Below are 18,161 nucleotides of genomic sequence, written 5' to 3'. Positions count from 1 at the left end.
TGACTGAATACAAAACAGACGGATGGATAATCAAAACACCGGAGGTTTCCATAAGTAGGATACCTAAGGAGCGCTGATTTAACATAACACAACCTTAAAATCACAGTGGTTTACTAGAAGACTTTGGTATTCGTAAATATTTGACTGGCATGTTGAGTAAACTAAAAATTTCTAAGTACAAAATCTAAGCGGTCAAAATAATAATCAATGATGTTAACTTTATATTATACCGCACAGTAAACAAGATATTAAAATAAGCAGAATTATTGTTCCTTTGTTTACGTTTAAACCGAGCTTAGAAATAACGTCACAATCGCAGGATGCGTCAGAATATTTTTAGTCCAAGACCTATATCTGGGGAAGTCCCGGACGGAGGGGGTTCCCCGCGCCCCACTGACCCACATGCGTGTGACGTCATCGCCCACGTCACGCCCCGCCCCGCCCCGCCCCCGCCCGCCCAGGTGCAGCTCAATTAGCTTTTAAAACGGTTGCACCGGACTTAATTGGTAATTAAATTGTAACATTTCAATTATTGAGTGTATAAAATATATCTTTTGAAACGAATATTGTTTTTGTGTATTCAAATAAAATATTTAACAGCTTTATTATTTGCACAGCTGCTGTTATTAAAAAGCTTAAAAAATAGATTGATAACCGAAAAGTACAGAACCAAAAGTTATCTTAAAATTATTATTATCAAAAGGAAGAGGACCTTAAAATACGAAGAAATATTAATTAACTTCAATATAGAAAAAAATATGAAGCACTGGGGAATGATTACTTTTTTGTACCTTTCGGGGTTGAAACCCTGGGTCCGTGGGGCCCTGGTGCCAAACAAATGTTCAGAGAGTTATCCCAAAGACTGGTTGAGCAAACTAACGATCCCAGAGCTGGCGCTTACCTCGGCCAACGTATCAGTCTTGCGATACAGCGAGGTAATGCTGCCAGCCTCTTGGGTACATTGCCCGCAGCCTCTGACTTAGATTTAGTTTTTTATATATAGTCTTTGTTTTATATTTTAGCATTATTTATAGCAATTATTACTTATTACTATAATTTATATAACTTTAAAATGTGTTTTTGTGCATGGACAAATGTAAACCGATATTATGTACTTCAATATTACATGTAGACAAAGAAATATCTTCTTGTAACTTGTAACGACAACAATGTGTAGTAAATAGTGATCAAAATGTCAACCACCGAAATTAAGCGAGCGTATCGTATATCCATACATATTATTTACTTTTTCGTTCACATCCTAACCCCAAAGTACTTACCACGAATACCACGTTAGATAAATTGCTTACAGTCTTTTTTTTAATGTTTTCCTGCTGCTATTTCATTGCAGCGATATTGTATCTTTCCTTACTATTTTCCCATTTTTTTTATTTATATTTTTTTAGCTTTTTTTTTTACACTTTAGAGGTTGAGAGTCAGTTTGGTGTGAAAGCAGCCTTACTGTTTGTTCACTACCGTTTTCCGATAGTATAATTTCGGCTACGGCATGGGCTGTTCAATAACATTGTATGATAAGTACTATGTATCCTCAAAACCGATTGTTTTGTGTCTACGAGATGGTCCGACACACGTTGTTTTGACGCATTTATTTTCTTTAGAACTGTATCTGCTACATAAAAACAAGTAAAAAATATTTTGCTTCCATCGTTTTGGAGCCCTATAACAAACTTTTTATGAAATTGTTATGACGCGATTTTTATAAGGTCGCCTACCGAATTTGATCTCATAAATCTGCTCAATGTCGCGATCAAAACAAATCTAATGAATAATGATACTTCTCAAGCTTAAATCCGACTAACCATAGAGAGCATACGATCACTTGAAATCATGATCCTCCCCTTTTGTCATAATTGGGACTCTCTAAAGATGGCATAACATTTTAACCAACGATTAACGCTAGCAGGCGCTTATGAAATGGGACTTGAGCCACCAATTAAACTAATGCTTCATCACAGCACGATCATTTGTAAATTAATCCCACCAGCTAGCCCGGAGTGAGAACAACTCTCAAAGCAAATCCTATAAAAGCATTGCCTGAATTTTTAAACAATACCGAAGCGGGAACTTTTTAAACGAGCAATGCGAGTCAAATTGCTGGGGAACAATTCTAGTGCGAGCAATCGAACGAAAGTCCACAAACGACGTATTCTTGGGAAGAAGTGTCCTGAAAGTAACGCAGTAACTATTTACAGTATTTTTAGTAACCTGATGATGCGCGCAAGTCCGTCGCGCTAAGATTTGTTTATCGCACGGGAACCATACATTTTTCCGAGATAAAAATATCCTATGTCCTTTCCCGGACCTACATTTCAGCAAAATCGGGTTAGCAAACTTTCACATTTATAATATGCGAAATTGTGTCTGTCTGTCTGTCCGTCTGTCTGTTACCTTTTTACGGCCAAACTGCTGAACCGGCAGTCAAAATGGTTGCGTAGCTTTTAGACAAAAACTATAGAGTCTAAACTCTAAATATCTATCCTGTATAGATAATAAATAATATCCTCCAAATAGCTTTTACGCGCGCATCAGAAACTGAATGCACTTGCATTCAGTTTCTGATGAATACTGCTAGGCTGCCCCGCTCGCATTCGAATATCGAACGTCTTACTACGATGCGAGATGCTAGTTATAAGAATTGGAACCCTGTCGTTGCACATGAAATTAAATTCATAATTTTTAATGATTTCAATAAACAAACACGTGCTAATATTGCTTGCAGTCAAAAGAATGCAAACTTTTTGTAATCAGCTGCCATTTCTCTCCGGAAATGCTTTCATGCTACATTAAAATTTAAAGGCCTGCAATTTTTATAACAAAAGTTTCTAGGTGTTAATTTTTAACCTCTGGTAAAAAAAGTGTTTTTAGTCAATTCATTATCACTATCACCTTAATAAAAACTCATGCCAAAATACTTAACCTTGTTTAGTTATAATTGGAACAAAGTTCCTTATCGCGCGTTGCGAAAGGGGGCTAGACTGAAAAAGTTGTAACGACACATTTTTATTCGTTCCTACGCTGTATGGGCAGAGGGCGTTGATAATATTCCTGGGCGTCAACCTGGTTTTTTATATAACTTCGTTCCATCCGGGTGTCCCTTGACATCTCTCAAGTTTTTATTTTGCTTTTATTATTATTATAAAATAATAATTTCATTCCACACAACATTCCACAACTACAATAAATGATCACTTAATACCTAATTTTAATTAATGAGAAAGATTGACAAATAAGAGAGGAGTTTCTGATAGAATCTTATTAATTAAAGTTATCAATAACCATCTTGAGTGCGGCCGTAAAAGTATGAAACAACAAAAATTAAACATCTAACACTCTCATAATTAAATCTAACAGGAAATAGTAAACGAACAATTAAATAATGAATTGCTCAACTAATTAAAAAATATAAATAAAATATCCAGTGTTGTGTTTCACTGGTCATAGCGAACGGACGATTTTATTTTTCTTTGTTCCGTCGCTGGAGCGTCCATTTGCCCAGAGCCGTGAAAAAATTCTCGATAGTGAAGGCTTTCACTCTACTAGAATTTAATAATAAATATTTTAGTTTATCCTAATCCCTTCAGTAAAAATATATTTATACAATGGCTAGGTTATAATTTTTTGCTCTTGTCGGACAGAATATCGTATAGAATATTATAGATTATACGTTGTATAACTTTTTATTAGTAAGGGCCGGGACACATAAACAAGATACGACGTAGTATCGTACCACGATGCGGCGTCGTTTCACGATGCGACGTCACGTCGTGGGAATCTACGAGCATCGTAAAAAACTACGTCGTCGTGACATCGTAACGTGCCACGGTACACGGCACGACGCCGTCGATACAATGGAGGGTGAATTGTCGCAGTTAATTTCTATGAATTTTGAATAACACGCATCGTGAGTTTCTACGACGCGACGTCGTGCTGTGTACCGTGGCACGTTACGCTGTCGCGATGTAGTTTTTTACTATGCTCGTCGTGACGTCACATCGTGAAACGACGCCGCATCGTGGAACCCTATAGTACGAAATCCCTACGTGTGTAGGAATTTCGTTGGTCAGTTTTAATGACTTAATGTTGAAAAATACTTTCAAGTATCTACTAAAAAAAACCTTGCACTTTAAAAATTGTAGTACCTACTTTAGCACTGCACTTATTTATTGAAACTCAAAAAATACTTAAGTTATTACCGAAAATAATAAACAATAATAGTAGAATAATAGTCTATTTCTCAGTCCCAACACTACTTGCAGTATTGAACTGCAGACTAATAAATACATTTTTATTTCAACATCTAAAACTGAGGATGAATTGTGAATAGCATAAATAATAGCGAACTTCTTGAGATTGGTTTTGTAGCTCAGATTTATAGCTGAAAGTGCTGTAGAGGTAAGCTAGTATACAGTATACTATACAGGTAATAAAGTTATAAGAAGGAGCAAAATGAAAGAACCCGATTTCCCTTAGTCACGACATCAAACATAAATGGCTGGACAAATTTAGATAACAATGTACAAGATGTGCCTACAAAAATTGCAGAGAATCCTACGAAATCTGTGCAGGCGTCTGCGAGAACTTTACCGGTACATACGAAAACTGTAGAGAAGCCTACGAAATCTGTGCAGGTGTCTCCGAGAACTGTACAGGTGCCAACTCAAACGGTAGAGAAGCCTATGAAATATGTGGAGATATGAGGTAACTACGAGAACTGTACCGATGCCTACGAAACTCTAGATAAGCCTACGAAATCTGAGCAGCTGTCTACGAAAACTGTATATGACCCGTTTGCTCGTTTGCCCCCTTATTTTATTTTAAAAAACGTAAAATATCCATTTGTCAGCGAAACACAAAACCGATAGACCCAATTTTGACGTGTTCGGTGACCCGGCTGTAGTAAATAGCTAAGGATCGAATAAACCGTTTGAAAAGTTCAAACAGAAATTTCTGCTGAAATATTATGTCCCTTGGCGTGAATTATTTATCTTGGGCAGGTACACCCGGCCGTGTATAAAATATGACAGTCCTAACAGCCTAAGAAATGTCCTTTGCAAATAAGGAGTCCCTTAACTTTACAAACGATTTATATTTACCAAATCAAATCAAATCAAATCAATTTTTACATTAAAGCTAAGTAATCATTGAATTTCTCTTAGTACGGCCTTGCGGCACCTTCTATACGTGGGAGAGCCATGCTTCGGCACGAATGGGCCGGTTCGACCAGAGAAATACCACGTTCTCACAGAAAACCGGCGTGAAACAGCGCTTGCGCTGTGTTTCGCCGAGTGAGTGAGTTTACCGGAGGCCCAATCCCCTACCCTATTCCCTTCCCTACCCTCCCCTATTATCCTATTCCCTCTTAAAAGGCCGGCAACGCACCTGCAGCTCTTCTGATGCTGCGAGTCTCCATGAGCGACGGAAGTTGCTTTCCATCAGGTGACCGGTTTGCTCGTTTGCCCCCTTATTTCATAAAAAAAGGTAAATAATAAGATCGAAAATATACACAGAACGTAAATTTCCGATTTTCATATTATTTTTAACTTCATATTTGCGATCTTCATATTTTAGATCTTCAAGTTATGATTGGAATAGGAGGGCCAAACAGCGCTCCTGAAGCGCAATACGAAGTTTCTGAAGACGGATTGATCAAGAGCAGATCACAAATGACAAAATCAAGGCTGGCCCAGTAAAATACTTAATTTGCTTAAAAGATCTTCTTTTGGCACCAAAGCTCTAGTGACTAGTCTATACATTGAATTTATCATGACGTAAAATGTAACTTTGTTTTCAATATTACACAATTCCTTCAGTATTTACTGTCGAAATAATAATTAATAAACGTAATTTCATCGTTAATGAGGGGAAAACTCGGCGTAGGCGTCTAATCTAACGACATTTTGCCCCGTTATATGTTTAACTTAGATAATTCCTTGTAATTATAAGCGGAGTTAAATTTAGGGGCATTTTATGGCGCCGAATACCGCCATTGGGGCCGTAACAGTTGTGTAAGCATGTGATTTTGCCGCCAAATATTAGTATGTAAGCATAATCGATGCCGCGCGATTCTGTTTCTTATGATCAAGACGTAAGGTAGAAAATTGAGATACATAACTCTTAATGTATTCAAAACGAATTCATTTTGAACCCTTTTACATTTCTTGAGCGCACAATGGTATGTTACCTTTGGGCTCGCTCTTTGAAACTATTTTCTACACAAAAATAGTTATTGGAAATAATTTTATGTTACGAGACTCTTTGAGCTTTGATACTGACTGTGTACTTACGTATGACGGATTAAATAAATTAAAATATGCCAGAAACCTATTACTTGTACATAATATGATAATAATATTATTATGTGCTAGACGTTCCGCGCGGCCTCGCTCGCATAAATTAGATATTTCGCAGACAAATTGGTCCACAAAAAATAGCCTATGATCCTTCACGTGGTCTACTTCTTATCTGTGCCAAATAACATAAAAATTGCTCCAGTAGTTCGTGAGATAAGCCCTTTCAAATAATTTCCCCCGTTTTTTCCATATTTTCCTCTATTACTTCGCTCCTAATAGTATTAGCGTAATGAAATATAGCCTATAGCCTTCCTCAATAAATGGACTATCTAACACTGAAAGATTTTTTCAAATCGAACCAGTAGTTCCTGAGATTAGCGCGTTCAAACAAATAAACTAACTAACAAACTTTTCCGCTTTATAATATTAATAACTAGCTGTCCCGGTGAACTTCGTGTCACTTAAAAACCTTCCCTGGACTTATACGAATATTTTAAGACTAAAATTAGCCCAATCCGTTCAGCCGTTCTCGAGTTTTGCGCTTAGCAACACATTCAGCGACTCATTTTTATATTATAGACTAATTGAGTCTCATTTGTATTCTGTTCTAGGCACTCAACCAATGAAGTATTATAAAGGAGGTTTACAAATAAAAGTTTTTAATATTATACATTACACGATATGCTTAGTATAATATATCTTATAATAATTATGATACAGATTGTAACGGATACTATAACATCTTGGTGAAAAATACTCAAAGAATAAGTTCGAAACTGGTCGTTTAAAGAATTAAAATTTTTGTAAATTAAAAATATACTTCCTATATGATTGAGTGAATAAGACATAAGTCAATAAAATAAACTCTTATTTTATTGACTTATGTTATTTAGCTTTTTTATTATCACTTAACACCAATAAAAACATAAAAATCCATTTCACTTTTAATAATTTCCAGTTGGATAGAATGACTATGTTGTTTCTTTTATAGCGAGACTCGTCTCTATTTTCTATGCAAATATCTAATACCAACCAGACTGTCTGGATCGCGTTGTATTATGTTTTGACGCCCGATTGTAATTTATAAAGATATCTATTTCTGTTATTGCTATGTTATCTGTATTTTAGATTTCAAACAAGCAATTTTTTTTTATGAAATAAGGGGGCAAACGAGCAAACGGGTCACCTGATGGAAAGCAACTTCCGTCGCCCATGGACACTTGCAGCATAAGAAGAGCTGCAGGTGCGTTGCCGGCCTTTTAAGAGGGAATAGGGTAATAGGGGACGATAGGGAAGGGAATAGGGGAGGGTAGGGGAGAAAATAGGAGAGGGTAGGGAAGGGAAAAGGGTAGGGGATTGGGCCGCCGGTAAACTCACTCACTCGGCGAAATACAGCGCAAGCGTTGTTTCACGCAGGCATTTTGTGAGCCCGTGGTATTTCTCCGGCCCATTCGTGCCGAAGCATGGCTCTCTCACATCAAAACTAGTATATACGCGCCTGAACCGTACATTTTGCACATCTGAAATACTCTAATCTCGACAAAGGATATCGGGATACGAAGTCTCTTCATACCAAATTTCATCTCAATCAATTTAGCGGTTTAATTAAGCGTGAGTGTGGAATAATAAGAAACTTGTAACTTTGTTATTATTAATCTAGAATTGTGATCAATATTGATAAAATTGGTATTTTTATCATTTTTGTCGATCGTAAACTGAGAACTAAAACGTGCCGCGGAATATACGCGCAAGTGAAAATGTTAACGACGTACTCACATGAGAGTAGCCAACGCAGAGCCGCAACATCGAATAAAAAACCCCACTTTCAATAGGTACCTTCGATATGATTTGTCTTATTTTGAATTAATAGGCAAATTATGTGAATTAAAAATAAGAAATCACTGCACCCCTTGAAATGAATTGACTAAATATCATTATTTAATTTACATAGTAATAAAATCACGTGAGTAGTTTAAGCGCTAGTTTTTACTTTACCATAGGCATAGGCAAACAGAAAATAATATTTCATTCTGAAAGACGATTCATGCGTAGGACGGGCATGTAAAATGTTAGTCCTACACTCTCTTGCCAGTCCTGTCGGTCGTCCATTTCAGAGTCTTTGACAATCGAAAAAATCTTTGCGTCCCTTCTGTCCACTTAGAACTTACTCATCGTCGTTCGATTCCCAATCATCTGAAGGTTAATAAAATGTTATGTGCAACAAACGAACGTGTGTTCTGTTCACTTTTCGATAATAAAACTTCATGCATATTCAGCGAGTTTTGCGATATTGTTTTAAAAGCAGACTACTTTTTCAGACGGGGCAAGAGTTTTTTTAATTATAAAAAGAGATATTTAATTATAAGAAGAGATTGCTAAAAATCTGGTCGCCGATTAGAGAGAAATCAGACCATACAATAGCTTGTCTTTCACACGGCCCTGAAAACATTGGTATGTCTGATGAGATAGCGAATTGACAAATTTTTACTGAATATATTACGCGGAGAAAAAAATTGAACGCTGTTAAGCATTCGTGTACTAAGCCACAAAAAAATTACGTATTGAGTTATGAATGCAGTTATGTTCTATGATTTAGAACAAGAATGTATACAAAATTTAACAAAAAAAAGGGGTTAGGACCGTAATCCTTAACAACGACCAAATAGATTTCATCAAACCAACTAAAATACTACTATGTCGCTTATTATGATAAAAGTTAAAACTGATACATAAACGAAAGGGAATGTGGAAGAACCCGGCTCTTACCCTTTTTTGGGGTCAGACGTCTATATGGATGAAATATTACCGAGTTTAATTTCGCGGGATTCGTCCAAAAGACATTACAGTTAGCGAGAATGCTTAGAACATATTATTATATGAGCTGGAGAGGCTAGAAAAGCTGTTTGTTTGAAATTAGATCATGCAATATTAAACGTAACATCTCGACTTGGTTAGGTCACCGCGTATCGTGTTGAGTTTATAGTGAATACCAGCAAAAATATTAGAGTTCTGTGGTTCTTATAGCCTACGCAAAACTTTAATATTATGGTTTAGAATTATTATTTTTTAACAAAAAATTGAACCCGACTTCCAAGGTAAAAACAATATTCTTAAAACGATCTAAAAAGTATGCAATAATTCTTATTCTTCATTAGTGCCTTTTTCAATATTCGACTAAACCTCAACTTATTTGTACTCAAATTTTATTCGTTTGAAGTCGGTACCAGCCTAGGACTGAAACACTTGACATAGAACTTAGCCGGTACCGACTTTACGATTCCCAATCATCTGAAGGTTATCATATCAAGATAAATGCGTTTTTGGTATAAATAGCGAGGAATAACTAATCGAGTTATGGATCCCATCATCAAGTTACATTTTTTATACAATAGCGAAAAAATCTTGAAAATCGGTCCACAAACGGCGAAGTGATCGTTGAACATACAAAAAAAAATATAAACAGACGAACATATTATAACCTCCTCCTTTTTGGAAGACGGTTAAAAATGGGAGAAGAAGACGCAATGTTTGATTTTTGTGTTGCTTTAAGGCGTGAGCGGTACGGATGGGAAAACGCTATAGGTAAACAATGATCGGACAGGACATTGTTTGCAGATCGCGATCAGTCAGACACGTTGTTTTGTCTTAAGCTGTCCTAGGGTCAATTAAGACCGCAACATGACGCGTAGATGCATTTCTAAATTAGTATGGATTTGACAAATTCGCAAATCGCAAGACGTCTGACGCAATTGAAATCTGTCAAATCCATACAAATTTAGAAATGCTACGCATCGCGTTGCAGTCTGAATCAACCCTTAGTCTTTAAGCTTTGCGGCTTATACTACTTGTACTATTATCTATTCTGTGCTTATACTAGCTCTACGAAAGCGGGAAATCCTGGCCCAGAAATTTTCGGTAACTCTTGTTTTTCACTCTTGAGGATCAGGAAAAAAATAACAAACCTCTCTATGTCTTGTTGTAGTATTTTATTACCTAATCCAAGTAAACCCCAAACACGGTAACCTGGATGAAGGCAGAAGGGGTTTCTTTGTGGACGTCCACATAGGTGTCCCTCTCGTGGTCCCACAGGAAGGAGACAGCGTTAACGAAGCTCTGGGCCCGTCTCTGGCCCACGCTGACCACCGCTATGATGCGGTACCGGTTGAAAGCCATACTCTTGATTTTCTTCAGGATCTCGCTGGCGACTCGTAAGGCTAACGCTGGAGACGCCTGCAAGGGAAGCTTTATGTGATTTTGTAATCCAACCTACTAAATATGTTGTCTTTTTTTTTAATGAAATAAAGGGGCAAACGAGCAAACGGGTCACCTGATGGAAAGCAACTTCCGTCGCCCATGGACACTCGCAGCATCAGAAGAACTGCAGGTGCGTTGCCGGCCTTTTAAGAGGGAATAGGGTAATAGGGGAGAGTAGGGAAGGGAAGGGAATAGGGGAGGGTAGGGAAGGGAATAGGGTAGGGGATTGGGCCTCCGGTAAACTCACTCACTCGGCGAAACACAGCGCAAGCGCTGTTTCACGCCTGCTTTCTGTGAGAACGTGGTATTTCTCCGGTCGAGCCGGCCCATTCGTGCCGAAGCATGGCTCTCCTACGTATATCTCTCTATTTCGTGTCTCTTTCGTTTACCGTATGTATGAAAGAGAAGGTATGATCTTTTAAGATTAAGATAATAAGCAAGGCGCTGTAGAAAAGTCAGCTCTTTCTTTCGCATTCAAAATATTAGTAAAGATTATCTTTAATAATATTTTGAATGCGAAAGAAGTGTGTCTGTCTATCTGTCTGCCTGTTAACTCTTTACGATTAAATGGCTGAACCGATTTAGAAGGGAAGGGAAGAGAGATACTTTGAGATACGGGCAAAGATATGGGATGGTTGTATTGTGGAAAAATTTATGGTTTCCGTGTGATAAATAAATATCGTTATGGTCATCATCTCAGAGAAATATAAGTACTTTAGAGTTAGTTTCTACCTGAGCGTGGTATGTATGGTCGCTGAAGTGGTCATCCAAGGAATGCTCCACGGCTGCTTTTACCAGGGTCACATCAAAAGGCTTGAAGCTGCTCAGTTGGTACGTGTTGAGGTACATAAGCTGGGGACGCTTGAACTCTGGCGCCAACTAGGAGGACATGAAACATAAAGAGTTTGTTCATAGGCTTTGGATTTTAGGGCGATGGTACATTGATACAGTAGCGGGCTAGCGTACTGCACCCGTAGCATGGCTACAGTAGAGATGCGAAAGAATAGACAAACTGCGGAGATAAACTGAAGGTGCCGTTCCGATCTTTACCGCGGCTAGCCGCGATCGACAAAAATCAAACATATTGCCACTTTATGACATAGACTATAGTCCTAAAAATTTAAATAAAATCCTACTTTATAACGTAATCCTACTTTTATGTCATAAAGTGGAATTTTAAATAAATTTTTGTCGATACTACTACATAGGACAAGTGTGTTTTTTCTGGACCTCGTTAAAATTTTCCCACAGTACCTAAAATTACTTGCCGACCCCTGAAATAGAGCGCAAATATACTAGTACTATTAAAAGAAAAACGTAACTTCTTATAAACTTTACATTACGTTGATAAACTTCTTACTTATATAAAAGTACGTCAAAGCAAGCTGTTTTCTGAGGGTTTTTATTCACTAACAAGAAGCGGTCTTTGTAACGCCTTGTGAAGGTTTCCTTTTTCTTGGTGCCTAGGTAGAAAATAACATTTTATGAAGATACAATTGCTTTTTAATACTACTTTAATAATGGGAGCCGAAATAATGGTTTATTTTTTTATTGTGAAACTAAGAGATCAGGAGATGACCTGCAAAATTGGAAAAGATGTTATTATCTCCCCCACCCGTAGCATGGCTACAGTAGAAATACGAAAGTATGGACAAACTGTGGACATAAACTAAAGGTGCCGTTCCGATCTTTACCGCGGCCAATCGCGACCGACAAAAATTCAATTAAAATGCCACTTTATGACAGACTATAGTATATGTCATAGGGTAGGATATTATTTGAATTTTTAGGACTATAGTCTGTCATAAAGTGGCATTTTAATTGAATTTTTGGGAGCGAAAAAAGATCGGAACGCTACCTTAAGTTTATCTCCACAGTTTGTCCATACTTTCGCATTTCTACTAGTGGCCGTGCTAAGGCTACTGATATACGCGTAGTACATTCATTCTTGGTGCCTATCTTGTTATGCTACGCTTTGCCGGAAGCAGGAACCGTACATTTTTTCGCAACAAAAACTGTCTTGTGGCGTCTTATGTCCTTCCTCGTCATACTAAATTTCAGCTAAATCGGTTCAGCGGGCGTGAAGAGGTAACAGATAGACACATTTTCTCATTTATATATTATACTAGCTGTTGCCCGCGACTTCGTCCGCGTCAGCAAAATGTGATAACAAAGGTAATAAAAAATAGAAAAAAAACCCTTGGTTCATTTATAAAAAAAAGTGAAATAATCCTCCTCCTTTTCGGAAGTCAGTTAAAAAGTAGCCTAAGTTATTCCTTACTACATCAGCTATGTGCCTAAAAAAGTCCCGTCAACGTCGCTCCAGCCATTTCAGAGATTAGCCGGAACAAACAGACATACAGACAAAAATTTGAAAATAATGTTGTTTTAGTGTCTGTACCCTATATACATTCATATGCATTTAGTAAAAAACGGTTCTTTCAATATTACAAACAGACACTCCAATTTTATTTATATGTATAGATGTATAGATTTTATATTTGATGCCTGATGATGATGATGCCCTCAACTTAGTTGCGCCAAAATACGTTGATCACAAGAACCGTACATTTTTCAGGGATAAAATCCTATGTCCTTTCCGGGACTCAAAGTTTCTAAACAAAATTTCAGCTAAATCGGTTCAGCGGTTTGGATTTGAAGAGGTAACATAGAGTCAGACTGACATACATTCACATTATAATATTGGTGTGAATGTTTATCACCTGCGACCCACGTTCCGAGGGTCGTACTCCGTGGACGCTGCCGAACCCATAGGAGTGAGACCTCATCCTCATCCTGCTGAAGGACTTGAACTGGGAGCGAGTAGACCGGCTTCGGCCCATGATGGACACTCTGCTCTTCCTCTGATCCTTTTCTTCTGTCTTGTCATCCATTCTGAAGCTAGAATTTTGAAAAATTTTGGTTTTATTTAAAGTGCTTCAGCAGTTATAAAACCAATATACTTACTAGGAACTCATAAGTCATTAAGTATCAACTTTATGACTTATGAGTTCAACAGGCCTTTGGTATGGTAATAAAGAAATTTCGTGTTACTTACAATAATTAAAATAAAGAATAATTAAAATACTTTAATAAGTTTTCCTCTTTTCAGTGCTTCTTCTTCTTCTTCTTTGACTTTAAAATGTGTCAATCGCCTTATTTTTTTTCATAGCAGTTGAAGTAAAAAGAGAGCGTACTTCTAGGTACTTCTTCTTTCTAATTCTAATAATATATATTAGCTTAGGGCTTCAGACCTATTTCCATTAGTTTCAGCATCACGCGTGAACGGCTGGACCGATTTTAAAGAAATTTGGCACTAACATAAATTAATTCACGGGACAAGACATTATGCTACTTGCTATAGGCAGCTTCTACGAATCTTTTACACATATTAAGTACACCATATTTTAGGACCATCACGTCAAAGTATGAAATCCTTTCTGTCTCTGTTAGCTACCACTTTCGAGATTTTTCGAAAATAAAAATGTTGTTCGTCTTATCAAAATGTAGCGACTCACAAAAAATTAGCTTGATAGTAATAAAATGATGATAGATGTTCTAGGGCTTCCTGACCATAACTGCTACTCAAGCTATTTCTCATTAATCAAATTAATCTTTAATTCCAGCTATGCATGAAGATGGTATGTAAAATACATAGAAAGATACTATGATAATTCTAACACTGGAAATCGGTACGTCTGATCGTTTCAGCAATAGTGTAATAGTATTGGTTATATCAGCTGTCCTCTATAACGCGACTGTTAACCCCGGTCTACCCAGGCCTGGCACGAGGTAGGACGGATACTAGCTCTAGTAATATGCATATTTTATTGTACTCCAAGATTACGCTGTTAGGTTTGGTTGAGAGCTAGCATATAAGGTTGTGCTTAGAATATTTGCAGATGTTTTGACTAGATAACGCCCGCTACTTCATTGTACCTCAATTCGTTTATTCCGTAGTAACCGTACATTTTTCCGGGATAAAAAGTATCTTATGTCCTTTCTCGGAAATCAAATTTTCTCAATACCAAATTTCAGCAAAATCGATTTAGCGGTTGAGGCGTGAGAAGGTAACAAACAGAGAGACAGATACTCTTTCGCATTTTAAAGAATATTAGAATGGATTTTACTTTTTAGATAATTTGACAAATTAGCTTCATTTTCACAAAAGTGATCGTTATACTACAACTATAGATGTCGCCAAAATGCTGAATGTGCCGAGAAATAAACATTATAATAACTTTCTTTTCAGTAAAATGGCCTGTGCGCTCCTTCATAGCTTAGAAACCTAAGATATTATATTATGTACTCTTACAAAATAATTAAATAACCAAAAATAATCGTACTAAAACTACTCAAATAAAACAGTCTCTCATGACGCAGGCAATAATATTCTCTCGCGTAAAGTAACGTCTGCATTACCATAATCTTAATAAGTTCCAAGTTTAAAAACGTGCAGCACTATGACGTCAGAGGGTCGAAGCCCTTCAGGGCGAAGATCTCGGGTTATGTAAGGTTTGTTTATTAAATACAGTCTGTACTGTAGCGGTGTAATCAACAAGCATTGCCATCAGCAGCATTCGAATAAAACGCGAATTTAAACATCTATAACCCAGGAAGATTTTGTTCCTTTTGTAACCAACTGAGCCACAGGGGACGTCTATACCGGTGTGGGAGCTATTATTATTATAATGTTTTATTTGTTAAAAAATGTATGATAAAAGCATAATTTCAAAATAATATTAGTTCGATGCACTCCTTCACCATATAAACTATAACTGTGCAAAATTTCATGCACCTACGTTTCCCCATTTTTCGTAAAAAGGGTTACAAAGTTTTTCGTTCACGTATGAATATTATGATTAAATAATTAAGGGGGCTCCCATACAAAAGACACAATTTTCAGCCTATTGTTGCTCTATTGTGGTACGGAACTCTTCGCGCGCGAGTCCAACTCGCACTTGGCCGATTTTTACCTTTTGGGTATGGAACCTTAAATTAGTATTTAAGGTTCCATACCCAAAGTCAGTTTTTACCAGTTAACTTATTTTCTCTTTTAGTAAACAGAAAATAACTTAACTGGTAAAAACTAACGAAACAAACTCTCAAAGAAAAATTGAGATGCCGTTGTTATTTCTTGAAATATTCTTTGCCAACACTTTCTACTTCAATGGCTTTCATCAGAACCACTCTTGTCTCCTTTACAATACCATCACTTAAAACTGCAGCTTGATATAGCTCGAAACGTGCGCAGCGGAGGGGTTGCAAGAGCGTTACGTAAGTTCAAGGTTATTCTCTGCAGTTGTATACTGTTGCTGCGGTGTATAATTATGTAGCTCTGCATTTTCATATACAAAGGAAAATTATGCTGATGAAATGCTGAAATTCTCTTTACTAATAAAAGGAAAAGTAGATTTGTTTGGGTAATAAAAAGGTAATGTTTTGTTTGCATCGAAATTATAACGATGAAAGTGGCGGCATGGAGTTTGATAATGAGAAAGGTCTTTTTACTATCGGAAAATTGTCGGTTCGTCCGAATCTTTGTTTATTTATATATTTTTTTTTATTAAATAAGGGGGCAAACGAGCAAACGGGTCACCTGATGGTAAGCAACTACCGTCGCCCATGGACACTCGCAACATCAGAAGAGCTGCAGGTGCGTTGCCGGCCTTTTAAGAGGGTATACGCTCTTTTCTTGAAGGTTTGCAGGTCGTATCGGTCCGGAAATACTGCTGGTGACAGCCCATTCCAGAGTTTTACAGTGCGCGGCAGAAAGTTACGCGAAAAACGCACTGTGGAAGACTGCCACTCATCAAGGTGATGAGGATGGTATGTTTTTCGCGTGGGACGATAGCGAAAAGTTGCAGGTGGTATGATTCCGAACAATTCCTCAGAGCACTCCCCGTGATACAACCGATAGAGGATGCAGAGTGAAGCAACATCTCGGCGTAATTCCAGGGGGTCCAAGCTGTTTGAAACACTATGGCAGTCAACAATTCGAGCAGCCCTTCGTTGGATACGATCCAGAGGGAGCAGTTGGTATTTTGGCGCCCCTGCCCAGAGATGAGAACAATATTCCATATGAGGCCGAACCTGCGCCTTGTAGACTTGTAGGCGTTGGTCCGGACTGAAGTACTGTCTCGCTCTGTTAAGAACGCCAAGCTTCTTCGAGGCTAATTTGGCCTTACCCTCAAGATGATATCGGAACTGGACTTCGCTCGATATGTTGATGCCAAGTATCTCAATGCTAGGGGAGATGGTTAAAGATGTGCCCTCGAAACGAGGATAAACGACCATTGGTGACTTTTTAGTGGTGAACGCGCAGACTTGTGTCTTGGCGGGGTTGTTGTATTTTCCGAGTATTGCGTACAATTGTACTATCAGAGAAGTTGATTCTTTGGCAGATGGGGGACCTACGTAGTTTGGTCGGTTATGTCAAACCTAGCCGTCAGATCACGACTAGTATTTGATGAATTGACATAAACCAACCAATTAAAGTAGGTCCGTCAACTGCATAGGAATCAACTTCTCTGATAGTACATGTCACACCTACCGAATAGAGTGGCGAGACATTGATCTCGGTTGAGAACTCGGCACGTTTAACATGGATGTACTCGGCCGAGGGCAATGTCTCGCCCCCTACTCGGCAGGAGTAATAAGGCCCTATAGCTCAGGATGGCAACGGGAATCATCCTTATACAGAGTGTAACAAAAATAAGTGATAATACTTTAGGGCGTGTACATGTTCCTTGTAGAGAGTTCACTGTGAAAGTAGCAGTGCTGAAAGACCAAATTTTTTTTTCATTTTGCTATGGGGAAACTCGTGACGCTCCAGCCCTTGCCCATACAAAAGTGAAAAAATTCGTCCTTCAGCGCTGCTACTTTCACAGTGAAGTCTCTACAAGGAACACGTACACACCCTAAAGTATTATCACTTAGTTTTGTTACACCCTGTAGAATATAGATTAATAGACATTTAACTTGGTCAATGATTCATAGGCCAATAGTCGTCAAAATGAAAGGTTTCAAAGTTGGAAAATATAAGATTATTCGAGAAGTTAAGTTAAATAAGTACTAAATATGTTTCCTTACTTTTTATAAACAATAATATATTTAAAACACAATAATTAATTAACATATAATTTAATTTTTACACAAAATGTCCGATACAGGGAATTAAACAATAAAAGCAAACATACAAATGAATAGTTGATAAGGGTTTTTTACCTGCGACCGAGGTACACTAACGAAGCTGAGGAAAGGCGGAATTATATATGAGGGGCGCGGGTTCGAGTCCCGGCGGGGCCCTAACTCACCAGGATTTGGACCTGAAATAATAATGATCACCAGATTACGACTTAATTCACTAATGTTTAGTGTTCATGTTAACGACCTTTTGTTTGTTTTTACCATTTTGTGGCTAAAGAATTCGTTATTTTGAGGTTATTTCGTTGTAACGTAAAATTAACTACCTCCTCTACATCAATATGCAATCATATACAGTTAAGCCAAGTTTATGGGGTCTTTTGACAGGAGCCTATATTTTGATTATTTAGCACCTTTGGTTCGTTAAGGTGACGCCGCGTCAAAGTAAAA

The 18,161-nt window shown here is 37.6% G+C and overlaps 1 protein-coding gene across 2 annotated transcripts; it reads right to left on the bottom strand.

Annotated features, from left to right (window-relative positions):
* Nucleotides 1–10,282: 10,282 nt before the first annotated feature.
* Nucleotides 10,283–17,886, bottom strand: LOC121731758 (dynein light chain Tctex-type 5-like). 2 transcript variants are annotated; one of them, XM_042121355.1, is made up of 4 exons: nt 17,793–17,886; nt 13,289–13,466; nt 11,298–11,444; nt 10,283–10,541 (listed from the first exon to the last, which is right to left on the bottom strand). In XM_042121355.1, exons 2-4 carry the CDS (start codon nt 13,457–13,459, stop codon nt 10,305–10,307), a joined length of 555 nt encoding a protein of 184 aa, XP_041977289.1. In that variant the 5' UTR covers nt 13,460–13,466; nt 17,793–17,886; the 3' UTR covers nt 10,283–10,304. The 2 variants fall into 2 exon arrangements, with proteins under 2 accessions (XP_041977289.1, XP_041977290.1); XM_042121356.1 differs by lacking the exon at nt 17,793–17,886 and adding an exon at nt 13,654–13,682.
* Between the last annotated feature and the right edge of the window lie 275 nt (nt 17,887–18,161).

The sequence above is a fragment of the Aricia agestis genome, chromosome 11, assembly GCF_905147365.1.
Source record: "Aricia agestis chromosome 11, ilAriAges1.1, whole genome shotgun sequence".
Lineage (NCBI taxonomy): Eukaryota > Metazoa > Arthropoda > Insecta > Lepidoptera > Lycaenidae > Aricia > Aricia agestis.
Note: the sequence above shows the minus strand (reverse complement) of the source record. Positions and strands in the feature narration are given on the sequence as shown.

Excerpts from the sequence above, each read along its gene's own strand:
- LOC121731758 (XM_042121355.1), bottom strand. The coding sequence starts at position 13,459 with ATGGATGACAAGACAGAAGAAAAGGATCAGAGGAAGAGCAGAGTGTCC. Across the intron at positions 11,445-13,288 it reads CCTCGGAACGTGGGTCGCAG|TTGGCGCCAGAGTTCAAGCG; the intron begins GTGATAAACATT and ends ATGTCCTCCTAG. Across the intron at positions 10,542-11,297 it reads ACCATACATACCACGCTCAG|GCGTCTCCAGCGTTAGCCTT; the intron begins GTAGAAACTAAC and ends CTTCCCTTGCAG.